This window comes from Pelophylax lessonae (assembly GCF_965119305.1).
Source record: "Pelophylax lessonae genome assembly, chromosome: 9".
Classification (NCBI taxonomy): Eukaryota; Metazoa; Chordata; class Amphibia; order Anura; family Ranidae; genus Pelophylax; species Pelophylax lessonae.
This window is the reverse complement of record NC_138776.1, coordinates 263,342,106-263,355,962: the sequence shown is the minus strand read 5'-3', so window position 1 is coordinate 263,355,962 and position 13,857 is coordinate 263,342,106. Positions and strand designations below refer to the sequence as shown.

Genomic DNA, 13,857 nt, shown 5'->3' with positions numbered 1-13,857 from the left:
GTTCTCTCAATAATCTCCTCCTGAGGTGCACAGATGTGCATTTCTCTATGACCTGATCTCTGATTATCTCCTCAGTTACAGTCCCAAAATCACAAGACTTTGCCAGATATTTCAGAGATATTTCAGCCTAGTCACATAACTGTCTGTGGTTTCTCCCAGTTCTTGCACAGCCTGTCTAAACTTATATCTTTCATAGGGAATATTTTTCTTTGGCTCAAAGTACTCACTCAGTCTATTCATGGCTGTCTCATAGTCTGAATCTTCCCCTGTTGCTCCCAGGGTTTCAAAAATGTCCTGAACTTGTGATCCAGCTAGATGCAGCAGCATGGCTCTCTTCTGAGCAGGTGCAGTCACTCCTGTGGCTATAACATAGTGCTGAAATCCCTTCTTCCACTTGTCCCAGCGCTGTGAGAGACTAGTGTGGTCTCCAGACACATCAAACGGTCCGATAGCCGGTAAATCCAGAAAGCTAGCCATCCTCGTCGCCAAAATGTAGTGTATTAACACAGACAGCCTGTACAGGTTGCTTCTTTATTCACTGCACATCAGCATGCAACTAACTTCAGCCACACCCAGCTCCCAGACATATACATAATTGTAACATTTTGCAGACAGCAACTTAACCCGTTGCTTACCATACTACAGTGGGGAACGGTGAAAAATGGCAGCAAATAATTCTTCTGGGTGTGCTACCCCCTTACCTTACTGCTGTAAGATTACAACATTTACAGATGGATTCCACTATGATCCTGTAATCATCCCAGGCAGGAGGGGGGGGGCGGGGGGAGGGGAGGTGGACGTGGTTGTAGCTTCCAAAGGTCAGTTGGTAAACGGGATTCTGTGTACTCTTTCAGTCTTCCAGGGGGGTGGGGGACATCACAGTTCCTATATACTCGTAAGTAAGGGTGGATAAACAGAGAACTCCTTCTGGCGTAATATTTTTAACGCTTTATTTGAAAAAAAATATATAGTAACTTACAGTAAAGTTTTCAATGACAAGCGGTGGGGCTGCGAGTTCCGAGCGGTCCGCGACGTGGCACTTGCTGATTCAGCTTAACGTCTCTACGCGCATCGTCATGGTCACATGACTTCTTCAGGAGATAAGGGACATGCTTAAATATCATTATGCCGGTGTTCCGTGAAAAAACCATACCCGTGAGAAAACCATACCCTCGTCACTTCCGGTGCTGCTACGGAGGGTATGGATTTCTCACGGTCCTTACACTTGCCGCCGTTACATTAAAACAAATCCTCTGCAACATCAGTCATCTCCGCTCCTTCCCCTGTCACTTCCCTCATGTCGCCTAATAAATATAAAAGCGGATCACGGAGCCGAGATCGGCGTCATTTTCATCTCATACACCCGCCGCCGCTTTTATATTTATTAGTAGAGATCAGGGAAGTCACAGCGATAGAAGAGGAGATGTTTAATGTTGCAGCCGAACTGTTTTAATTATACCGCCGCAAGTATAACATTTCACACAGTGCCGTGAGTTTTTCCTACCCTCTGAGCATGCGTACTTGTGTTCTTCTTTGCTGTTCTGTTACGTCTCCGGGGCTCTGAGCATGCGCACTGCTGCGCTGCTCAGCTGTTTGACACAGGAAGTGACGAGGGTATGGTTTCTTCACGGGGTATGGTTTTTTTAACGTTACACCGGTCAGCGCCATCTTGTGGGAGACCGACAGACTGCATAAGGGCTACAATTGGAAGCAGTCAGCGGCCATGATATTGTATACCTAGCATAAAACAATGTAAAGAAACGCAGCAGGCGTCCAGGACACAGAGGAAAACCCTGGAGGCAAACAAATGGAGTGGTTCCAGGGGAAAATAAGAGGCCACATTACATATAAATGTAGCATTTAAAACTGAAAATAAAAAATAATATATAAAAAGATAAAAGGGTAAAACTAAACCCCGATCCCTCCATAAAGAGTACCTGTCACTGCCCATTACCATCACATCCCCCCCCTCCCCCCGATCCCTCCATAAAGAGTACCTGTCACTGCCTATTACCATCACATCCCCCCCCTCCCCAATCCCTCCATAAAGAGTACCTGTCACTGCCTATTACCGTCACATTCCCCCCTCCCCCCGATCCCTCCATAAAGAGTATCTGTCACTGCCTATTACCGTCACATTCCCCCCTCCCCCCGATCCCTCCATAAAGAGTACCTGTCACTGCCTATTACTGTCACATCCCCCCCCTGATCCATCCATAAAGATTACCTGTCACTGCCCATTACTGTCACATCCCCCCTCCCTCCCCGATCCATCCATGAAGAGTACCTGTCACTGCCTATTACTGTCACATCCCCCCTCCCTCCCCGATCCATCCATGAAGAGTACCTGTCACTGCCTATTACTGTCACATCCCCCCTCCCTCCCCGATCCATCCATGAAGAGTACCTGTCACTGCCTATTACTGTCAAATCCCCCCCCCCAACGATCCATCCATGAAGAGTACCTGTCATTGCCTATTACTGTCACATCCCCCCCCCCCCGATCCATCCATAAAGAGTACCTCTCACTGCCCATTACTGTCACATTCCCCCTCCCCCCGCATCCCTCCATAAAGAGTACCTGTCACTGCCTATTACCATCACATTCCCTCCTCCCCCCCGCATCCCTCCATAAAGAGTACCTGTCACTGCCTATTACCGTCACATTCCCCCCTCCCCCCGATCCCTCCATAAGGAGTACCTGTCACTGCCTATTACCGTCACATTCCCCCCTCCCCCCCGATCCCTCCATAAAGAGTACCTGTCACTGCCTATTACTGTCACATTCCCCCCTCCCCCCTGATTCCTCCATAAAGAGTACCTGTCACTGCCTATTACTGTCACATTCCCCCCTCCCCCTCAATCCCTCCATAAAGAGTACCTGTCAATGCCTATTACTGTCACATTCCTCCCTCCCCCCCCGATCCCTCCATAAAGAATACCTGTCACTGCCTATTATTGTCACATTCCTCCCCTCCCCCCCCCCGATCCCTCCATAAAGAGTACCTGTCACCGCCTATTATTGCCACATTCCTATGTGATCCTAAAGTAAAGTGGAACTCTAATGTAAGGGGGTTTCTGCTCACCAAACCTCCTACTTACATCAGAGTTCCCAGCGTTCCCTCTTTAATTAGGGTTCCAAAAGCCCCCCTTACATCAGAGTCTACAGGGCACCCCTTAAATCTTACCTTAGGGTACTCAGTCACTTGGAGGCAGGAGAAAGAAAGGAGAGCGGGCAGAGACTTCAGTCACAGAGATTGGATGGTGAGCTCACTCACCCGAGGATGGAGGCTCAGGCATCAAAGCCTTTCATCCACTGTGTATCTGCCAGTTGCTGAGATTTAAACGTTCAGCCCACACATCCCTTTCCTGAGGCACAGAACGCCAGGGATTGGAGTGTGGGTGGGCAGACAGAGGTAGGGGTAGGAGGAGGAATAGATCAAGCCCTTTCTCCTCTCCTGTCTGTGTATGGGGGTGAGGCCGGTGTGCACATCTATGCACTCAGGGTTTGTAGTACTTGGTTACTTGGGGAGCCACAGTCCATTTTGAATATTGTGTCTGGGATTCAGGTGGCCTGAAACCCAAACACATGATTCAAAACCCAAACTGTCCGGGTGAATCCCAGACGGGTGGCAACCCTACAGCAAGTGCCAGCTAGTATAGTTTCCAGGTTAAAGGGTTTTAGCAGCAAAGGATTAAAAACACTCCAAAGAGGTAAGATATACAAGTGCTTATCTAGTGGAAGAGTCTGTGGATCCTCCTAGAACCGTCCTGCGGGACCGCTATCACCTATTCTGGCTGCTGAGCAGAGAGATGGCTGGCTTGGGAGCCTGGAGGAGCCAGTGTGAAAGGCACAGCGGAAGTGACGTCACCGGAAGGATAGGAGGTACCAGATGAGAAGAGAAGCAATGCTACGCATGCAGAGTATTTTGCTCCTTCTACGGGCCTTTCCTCTTAGTCTATACAGAGCCGGTCACAACTCTGAGGACAGCAGCCGCAAGTGGTCCCATGGATTCCTTTATTGAACCCCCATAACCAAAGACCAGTGGAATTTTATGGAATACCCTCTACCCTGATCATTGGTATTTTTAAATATTTATTGCTGGCTGGACTATATGTCTGTGTGCCAGTATCTCCTTCCTCCATTAGCAGAAACACAGGATCTCTATCTTCCCTACTAACAGAATGGCGATCTGCCTTGTTTACTTTGGCAGACCACTGTTCTGCCTCTCTCGGGAACGATTGCTGGGTGACGGTGGACATAATGTCCACTGGACCCGCTGATTGGCTCTCGCTGTGTCCAGCGGGAGCTGAGCACCAGCAGCATACGTTGACGCCGCAGCCCCAAAAATGCAGATGAGGTAGAGGTACGTGATTCTGCGCCAAATGGCCACCCTGCCGAAATACATGTATGTGGGTGGACCAAAAAAAAGTTTCTCTGATAATGAGAGAGGCTATGACCTGGTGGATTACATGCGGAACTCCTGGGCCCAGCTGAGGACATTTAGGGCCTTAAGATTGAAGATGTGGTGGATGTCTCCTTTTGGTTTGGGAACTGTGGACAGAGAAGAACTCCTGGAACTCTTCTGGTCTTAGCTCAGTGAGATAGAGTTTGGAAGACTAATGTCATAGACAGGTTGCCAAAAAGTTTAGGGCTTTAGAAAGGGCCTCCAATGGCTGTCAATGTGGTGCCTTCTCCACTCTCCATCTCACTAATAAAACCCCAATGGATGACTCTCTATGAACTGATCACATTCCAATCACCGATCATCTAATCATTGGTAAAAAAGAAGACTCGGCACAGAATATTGTACGAAGCGTTTTTATTGGACAAGATCAGAATAAGCGATTACCACACAGTAAATGATATGAATAAAATAAAGCTTAAATCTTTTATAATAGAATTAACAAATGTGTCAAATGTATTAATAATCATACATTGGTTGGACCAATAAAAAGCCGGCTACTTCAATAAATCAAAAATGAGCAACAACATGAAGCAACCAATTAAAAAGGTTCACCAGTGAAAGATAAATCCTGATTGGCTGCTGTGGGTTAATGCATGTTACAGTGATCTTTTTCCATCCAGTAGTTTAGATCTATATACATATTTATAAGTAGAACACAAAAAGAATAAAGCGTTTCCCGTTAGGTCTTCATGCAGTTCCATTATAGGCCATGTATTTCATGGTTTCCCGCCTGTTGCCTCATGTGGGGAGGGATTGGTAAAGGTAGACAGTTGAGTCATGATTTTACCACCCCCTTAAGCTTAAATGGCAGCCGGATGGGGCGGTACACATGGCACTGCAATTTGCGGCTGCTGCAAACCTCACACCCCCCGGTCACATTGGGCAATGCCATTCAACTGAATGAGGTTGTGCCGCAACAGCCCCGATGCATACGGTTGCGGCGTACTGGCGTGGGCTTTACAGGGTTAACATAAGGACTCCCAGCTGCCTGCCAACCCCACAGTGGGTCAGAGGGCGATGCGGGTGTAAACCAACCCCGAGTGGACTGTGGTGGTTTCACATTTGTTTATGGACTAAACAGTTCCACCCGTTACAATCCAGCGTCCATTTCCCGTAGTACCAGCAGGGGGTGCACTCTGATGTTTCATTATATTTCCTTTATTTGTAAACTTTCCCGCACTCTGAACATGAAAATGGAGCCTCTAATCTAAGTGTGAATTCTTTGCCGTTTGAAACGTACATCAGGAGTGAAACATTTCCCACACTCTGAACATGAAATAGCACGCTCACCCGTATGAACTTTCTGGTTTCTAAGAAATAAACCTTTGTTGGGAAAACATTTCCCACACTCGTAACAATAAAAAAGACGCTCACCTGTGTTTAAGTAGGTGTTCTTGCTTAGTTAAACATTTCCCGCACTCTGCACAAGATTAGAGACGCTCGCCTGTATGAACTTTCCGGTGTCTAACAAGAAAACATTTGAATGCAAAACATTTCCCGCACTCTGAACATGAATAGGGAAGGTCACCTGTGTGTATTCTCTGATGGCTAAGAAGGGTACGTTTTTCACTAAAACACTTCCCGCACTCTGAACATGAATAGCGTTGCTCACCTGTGTGTATTTTCTTATGTCTAAAAAAGTTTCTTTTTTCATTAAAACATTTCCCACACTCTGAACATGAATAGGGACGCTCACCTGTGTGTATTCTCTGATGGCTAATAAGGCTTCCTTTATCCTTAAAACATTTCCCGCACTCTGAACATGAATAAGGACGCTCACCTGTGTGTATTCTCTGATGGGTGAGAAGGTGTCCTTTATCTTTAAAACATTTCCCGCACTCTGAACACGAATAGGGACGCTCCCCTGTGTGTATTCTCTGATGGATAAGAAGGCATCCTTTATCTTCAAAACATTTCCCGCACTCTGAACATGAAAAGGGACGCTCACCTGTGTGCATTCTCTGATGGCGAACAAGGCCTCCTTTATGAATAAAACATTTCCCGCACTCTGAACATGAATAGGGACGCTCACCTGTGTGTATTTTCTGATGGGTAAGAAGGCTTCCTTTCTGATTAAAACATTTCCCGCACTCTGAACATGAATAGGGAAGGTTACCTATGTGTATTCTGTGATGGCTAAGAAGGCTTTTTTTTTGTTTAAAACATTTCCCGCACTCTGAACATGAATAGGGAAGGACACCTGTGTGTATTCTCTGATGGCTAAGAAGGGTATCTTTTTCACTAAAACACTTCCCGCACTCTGAACATGAATAGGGACGCTCACCTGTGTGTATTTTCTTATGTCTAAAAAAGTTTCTTTTTTCATTAAAACATTTCCCACACTCTGAACATGAATAGGGACGCTCACCTGTGTGTATTCTCTGATGGTGAACAAGGCCTCCTTTATAATTAAAACATTTCCCGCACTCTGAACATGAATAGGGACGCTCACCTGTGTGTATTTTCTGATGGGTAAGAAGGCTTCCTTTCTGATTAAAACATTTCCCGCACTCTGAACATGAATAGGGTAGGTTACCTGTGTGTATTCTCTGATGGCTAAGAAGGCTTTTTTTGTGTTTAAAACATTTCCCGCACTCTGAACATGACAATGAATTCTCTCCTGTATGAACCCCTTCATGGTATAAAGAAGATTCCCTGAGATGAGATGGTTTCCCGCACCCGTCGGCACTGTCAGATATTAGAGGACTATGTGAAGTATCAGGAGATTCCAATGATCTCCTCCAATGGTGAGGTCTGTCATGTATATTATGAGGAACGGGATTTACTTCTGGAGAAGATGCCATGTCATTATCTTCTGTAGTCACATCTTCCTCCGATGTCCTTCTATTCCCACCACAGAGTCCGTCTGTCAGAAGACAAGAAAAATTACCAAGAGTTTTCCACACTCATATACACTGCTCAACACTTTATAATCAGAGTATAGCATCAAGTCAGGGAAACTGCTGGGATATTTATCTGGTCAGTGAAGTAGCAGAGGGGGTTGTTACCAACCGGTGCACTAGATGGGCAACAATGAGACGACCTCCAAAACAGGAATGGTTTTACAGGTGGAGGCCACTGACATTTTCCCCACTCATCTTTTCTGAGTGTTTTTTTTTTTCTTTTAAAATCAGAAAAAGTTTTATTATAAAGAAATAAAAGTCCATTCCATTCGGTACACAATATTTCCGCTTTGTACAGTCATAGACACAGCGATCGTAACCTTCATATATAGTCACTCCTGCATGTTTCCATTCCCCACCTCCACTGACTCCACCCACTCCACCAACATCTCACTGACTCCACCCACTCCCCCAACATCTCACTGACTCCACCCACTCCCCAACATCTCACTGACTCCACCCACTCCCCCAACATCTCCTTGGCCTGCGCCTTATCCCGTTCCCTACTGTTTATTCATTCCTAGGACTCAGCTTTTTTTTTAAATTAATTTTTATTGATTTTTAATCACAAAAAAACAAACAAGGCAACCAAAACAACTCCCCATCCCCCCAACCTCAGTGCAATGCTCATGTACTACAATACTTATAGGAAAATGCAAAAGGAGAACCTCCCAGGAGAACCTCAACGCGGCAGTGTCTCCCCCACACACTCTCACCCAGGTCCATACCCAAACCTCCCCCACCCTCTGAGGAAAAATAGGAAGAAATAGGAAGAATAGGAAGAAAGGAGTTGCATGTATGGCTCAAACACTGGTAAATGGTTAAAAGGAATTGCTTTATTGAAGAAGATAAAGATAAAATTCAACACAATGGATGTGTACGTGGTGAATCCCTCCAGTTGTCTCTGTCTCTTGTGCCAGATTGTCCGATAATCCTTAGTATGTGTGCTCAATAATTAGATAAATGCCTTTGCCAGAGATGCGGGAGATAGCCGATCAACTCCCCGTGGTTGGATGTAGCATTTGTCAGCTATGAGGCTATGAAGCTGGTTTGGTCTCCCTCGCTCGTGGATAGTAGCGGCGTGCCTTCCGGGTATGGTGGGTGGAGCTATCGTCGTGAGGCCATTGGTGCGTGTGACGTCAACGCGTTTCGCGTGACGCAGCACGCTTCTTCAGGACGTAAGGAACGTGATGCACGTCAGTCCTTTTATACCGGATCCTTGATATCCATTATGTTTTAAAACTCAGTGGATCCGGTTTAAGTGCAATCACTCAAGGTTGACCTCTAGTGGACGGAATAGGAACTAAAACATATCGAAGTTCATATGGTACGCCGTACTGAAATAGCAGCGTTGAGATATTTAGAAGTAATGAGGCAAATCACGATTATATCAGAATCTATGACACTTATAAATCGTTTTATTCTTCCGGAGAGATATCGCATAGTTCTCTAAGTACTTTATAAGATATATAGAGGATGACAATTCATTTTTGGAGCCATCATTACTTGTAAACCTCATTCAGATGTAAATAATCTTTATTATACTGACAATGATTAGAGGGCAGAACTGTGAAATCTCTGTGAAAGAACATGGAAAGAAGTGGAGGTAGGTAGGAGAGGGGGGTAATGAGCACAAGATTAAGAGGGGGGGATTGAGGGAAAAGCATATATATTTTTGGATCTCTGAAAGATGTCTATGGATAAATCCATAGATCATAGCTTATCCACAGTCTAGTGATATACATTCACTATAAGACATATATGCATTAGGGATAGTAGAGCAAAAACTATAACTTATAGGGGACAAAAGGGGTTCAACTTTTCAATGACCTATATAATTATGTGGTGGTAATTAGAGTTTATTCGCTCCCCTAAGATGTGATTTTTTTAGGAAAAAATAAACAAGGAGGCTGGCGCTCTGAAGCACTGGGAAACAGCTAGTGTGCAAGCAAAATCATAAAGCGAATAAAAACAGAAAGCAATATATAACACAGATACCTATATAACAAAAGGCTGGGGTGAAGTCCATGTAATGAGGGAATGGTGAACCATGAAATGAAGGTCTGCACGAAGGGCCGGCTCTGCTGCACAAGAAGTCAATCTGTCAAAAGGATGAAGCAAAAAAACAAGCGGAGCGCCTCTAAGTGCAATACGTTTAATGGAAGTAAAACATACAACAGGTGGTAACTCACTAGATGTGGATGAAGTGAAGGCTCAAAACAAACGTCCTGGGGTCAAGCTGTCCATGTGGCTGCTGCCGGGAGGAAGGATGTTGAGAGGATCTGATCCGGTAGATGAAGCAGCGGGGAGATGCCGGCTCTATCTTCCCCAGGACCGGGCTCTCAAGGCAGGCGGGGACTCAGCTTCAGCCGTAGGACGTAAGCACGGTCAGGGGTGCACACACGACGCGTTTCAGAGCGTGCGCCAAGCTCTTGGAGAACGTGCGCGCTCTTTTTTCAAGTGTAGATGCGGTGACCGCTGTGAGCCAACAGATTTGTACACACGCAATGTGTGAATGGGAGTGTGCACAGGCCAACCAACCAATGAAAAGGCATGGCGGCCATATTGGAGCACACAACCCATACATGATAACAAATAATTGAATGACCATACAATATACAAAGGCCTCTATCTCGGTGGTCTGGCCATCCCAGATGATAATAATATCATCGATATACCTACCAAAGTATACCAGATGTTTCGAGAAGGGATTACCGAGATAGAGGCCTTTGTGCACCACTGTAATAATAACCAGCTGGGACTCTCCTTTACATTTGTACACAACACTGATACCCTTCCCTTTTTGGACTTGGAGTTGGGCCACATAGATCACAAGATTTTTGCCCGCAACTACACCAAACCCACGGCTGGCAACTCCTATATACATTATAGGAGCTGCCACCATCCTACATGGATCAATAATATACCCAAAGGGCAGTTTTGCCGTTTACGGCAGAACTGCACCAGGGACCAGGATTACAATACCCAAAATTCCCACCTTAAAGAAAAATTTCTCGATAAGGGCTATCCATCAGATTTGGTCGATTCAGCTTGCTATACTTATGCCCATGGCAAGCCCCCCAAGGCCCCCAAATCTCAAGCTGACCCACCAGTTCGCTTTATTACCAGATTCCACACCAAGTACAGAAACATGGAGGGGATACTCCGTAAACATTGGAACATTCTGCTACAAGATCCACATCTCAAAACATCTCTACACCCACGGCCTACAGTTACTTATCGGAGAGCACCCACCCTGAAGAACAAAATAGCCCCCAGTAAATTAACTGATAACCATAAAGCCCCACCATTGAATCTCATTCCCCTCAAGGGTATGTACCCGTGTAAGAAAAAAAACTATGCAAAACATGCAACTTCATAACTTATGGACAAAAATCTTTTTCCCACGAAGGCCGCACATATTTTCTGGATAACTTTTACAACTGTTCCACAGACTGTGGTTTATTGTTTGATTTGCCCATGCAAGTTATTATACGTGGGTCGCACCATTTGTCCTTTGCGCCAGCGTTTTGGCAAACACCGGTGGCTTATAGAGGAAGGATCGGATAAGCACAGTGTCCCGAGACACTTTTTAGAATATCATAACAAATCTACAGAAGGGCTTAGAGTTTGGGTTATTGAGGCCATCTCCAATAAATTACCAGAGGCTCAGCGGTTCTCTAGACTCTGCGAACGCGAGACTTTTTGGATCTTTTCTTTGAATACATTAAAGCCCCATGGCCTTAATGAGGAACTTGAAATTAGTACTATTTTATAATCCTCTTCTATGTCCTTTTTGAGGTGTCTATGGAGGTCTGTTTCCTCTCTTTTTTTCTTTTTATCTATATGCACCTATTAGACGTACAATAACTACCTAATAGATCTTGTTCAGCTACATTGTTTTTACTTTCTATTTCTTTTATTTTTAATCCTTGACTAAAATATATATACACATATATATTCCTATATATCTTTCAGATACATTTTAAAACATATCTTCAATACATTTTTTATTATAAAACATTACACAACATAAGTCCTTTGGTCTGCATATGTACACATATAACAATATATATATATTTTTTTATATTGCCACGGTCCCCTTTATATTATCAGTATATTGTATGGTCATTCAATTATTTGTTATCATGTATGGGTTGTGTGCTCCAATATGGCCGCCATGCCTTTTCATTGGTTGGTTGGCCTGTGCACACTCCCATTCACACATTGCGTGTGTACAAATCTGTTGGCTCACAGCGGTCACCGCATCTACACTTGAAAAAAGAGCGTGCACGTTCTCCACGAGCTTGGCGCACGCTCTGAAACGCGTCGTGTGCACCCCTGACCGTGCTTACGTCCTACGGCTGAAGCTGAGTCCCCGCCTGCCTTGAGAGCCCGGTCCCGGGGAAGATAGAGCCGGCATCTCCCCGCTGCTTCATCTACCGGATCAGATCCTCTCAACATCCTTCCTCCCGGCAGCAGCCACATGGACAGCTTGACCCCAGGACGTTTGTTTTGAGCCTTCACTTCATCCACATCTAGTGAGTTACCACCTGTTGTATGTTTTACTTCCATTAAACGTATTGCACTTAGAGGCGCTCCGCTTGTTTTTTTGCTTCGTGATTTTTTTAGGGTATAACTTGACATTTATAGGATATCTGCGAATATGGAGTGGTATTTCTCACATAATTTAATACTATAGGTATAAAATAGTGTTGTCCACATATTACTTCCTATTTTGGGTATATAGATGTGTATTAAATTGGACAATATCTAGATATATAAAGAGGTCCTAGATATAGTAATATCATAGATAGTGCTCTACTGATGTTGTACAGAGGTCAGTGGGTTTTCTTATTGTTTCAAAAAGACCCGAGACTTAATTCAGTGTTGAGGCCGTGAGGGACTAAAGTCCCGAGTCTAAAGATCCAAGCTTTTTATCTCTGGAGAAGGATCTTGTCGAAATCGCCTCGTCGAGGGGGGAGATCAAGGGCAAAGAAGCCTTTCACCTTAATAATCTTGGTGTTGTTATTATGTTTTTCTTGAAAGTGAAGTGCCAATGGTGTTTCTTCTTTGAGTCTTATACTCTTTAGATGTTCTCCGATCCTTATTCTGAGCTGTCTCTTTGTTTTTCCAATATAAAGTTTTTTACATGGGCATTCTATCGAGTAAAGTACTCTCGATGTGCCACAATTAATGAAACGTTTTATGGAGGTTTTTGAGCCATCGGCGTTGGAAAAGATGTCAGGTTTTTCGACATATTTACATATGCCGCAGTGGCCGCAGGAAAACATCCCTTTGAGTGGAGGGAGATCGGTGAGCCAGGTATGTCTCACTTTTCTTTTGAATTCTGAGTGAACTAAAGAGTCACTCAGATTATTGGCTCTTTTGGCCACCATGAGTGGCCGTGGTCCCACTATTTCTCCTATTTTATTGGCTCTTTGTAAGATATGCCAATGGCTTTCAAGAATCTTTTTAACATTTTGCCATTGGGCCCCATATTTGGTAATTAACCTGGGGAAAGTGGCAGATGTCAATTTTGGTGCCAATTGGGGGTTTAAGATTTCCTGTCGGGTGCGTTGGCCGGCTAGTTTTTTTGCTCTTCTCAGCGTTCTATGAGAATAACCTCTCTCCCTAAATCTCATATAGAGATCTGCAGCTTCGCTTTTGTATTCCTTAGGGTCAGAGCAATTTCTTTTGACCCTAATAAATTGCCCGACTGGGATCCCTCGTTTCAGGGTTTCTGGGTGGTAACTGTCGGCACGTAATAGGGTGTTTGCAGCCGTTTCCTTTCTATAGGTAGATGTCATTAGATGGCCTTGATTTATTTTTATCTTTAAATCTAAAAATGAAATTTGGGAGACATCTGCTGTATAGGTAAGTTTAATGTTTCTCGTGTTACTATTTTTGTTCCATTATAAATTTGTCCAAATCACTCATTGAGCCTGTCCAGAGCACAAATATGTCATCGATGTACCTCAGCCATGTTTTGGCATGGCTGAGGTACATCAAGGAAGCATATATGGTCTCTTCTTCCCAAAATCCTAAATGGAGACAAGCATAGGACGGAGCCCATGGAGCGCATGCTCCCCCACCCTCTCACCACTGCTTGTTGTCTGCTAGGCATAGACTTCTTTTGTTACCTCCCTAAGTATCAGGGGACCTCAACTCACCCCTCTAAGGTGACCATCACCTTCACCGGTGGCAGACCACAATCACCTCCGAGAAGAGTAGATGGCCTCTCAGTCCAACCCTGCCATATCTTTTGAAACTTTGTAACACATCCTCTATTCAGGTATGTGGCTTTGTAAAACGGCAGTATCTTGTTCACTGGTGACTTCCAATACTCCACCGATGGCACTTTGGTCTTCCTCCAATGTAGAAGAATAGCCTTGCCCACATAGAACAGAGTAACCGACAATAAAATTCTTTGTGCTCCAAGAGGTGCCATTTCCTCCACCAAACCCAGCAAACCCACTGTCAGC

The 13,857-nt window shown here is 44.7% G+C and overlaps 2 protein-coding genes across 2 annotated transcripts in view; both read right to left on the bottom strand.

The window, feature by feature from the left end:
• The window catches only part of LOC309564428 (uncharacterized protein), a gene marked incomplete at its 3' end in the record, with an annotated part of 637,385 nt that overhangs the window by 21,297 nt on the left and 602,231 nt on the right, over positions 1-13,857 (bottom strand).
• LOC309563896 (uncharacterized protein) overlaps positions 5,900-13,857 on the bottom strand; it is a gene marked incomplete at both ends in the record, with an annotated part of 46,830 nt that continues 38,872 nt past the window's right edge. The window contains one exon of the mRNA XM_082268530.1: positions 5,900-7,005. Within this exon, the coding sequence (XP_082124656.1) occupies positions 5,900-7,005 (1,106 nt within the window). The remainder of the gene's footprint in view (positions 7,006-13,857) is intronic.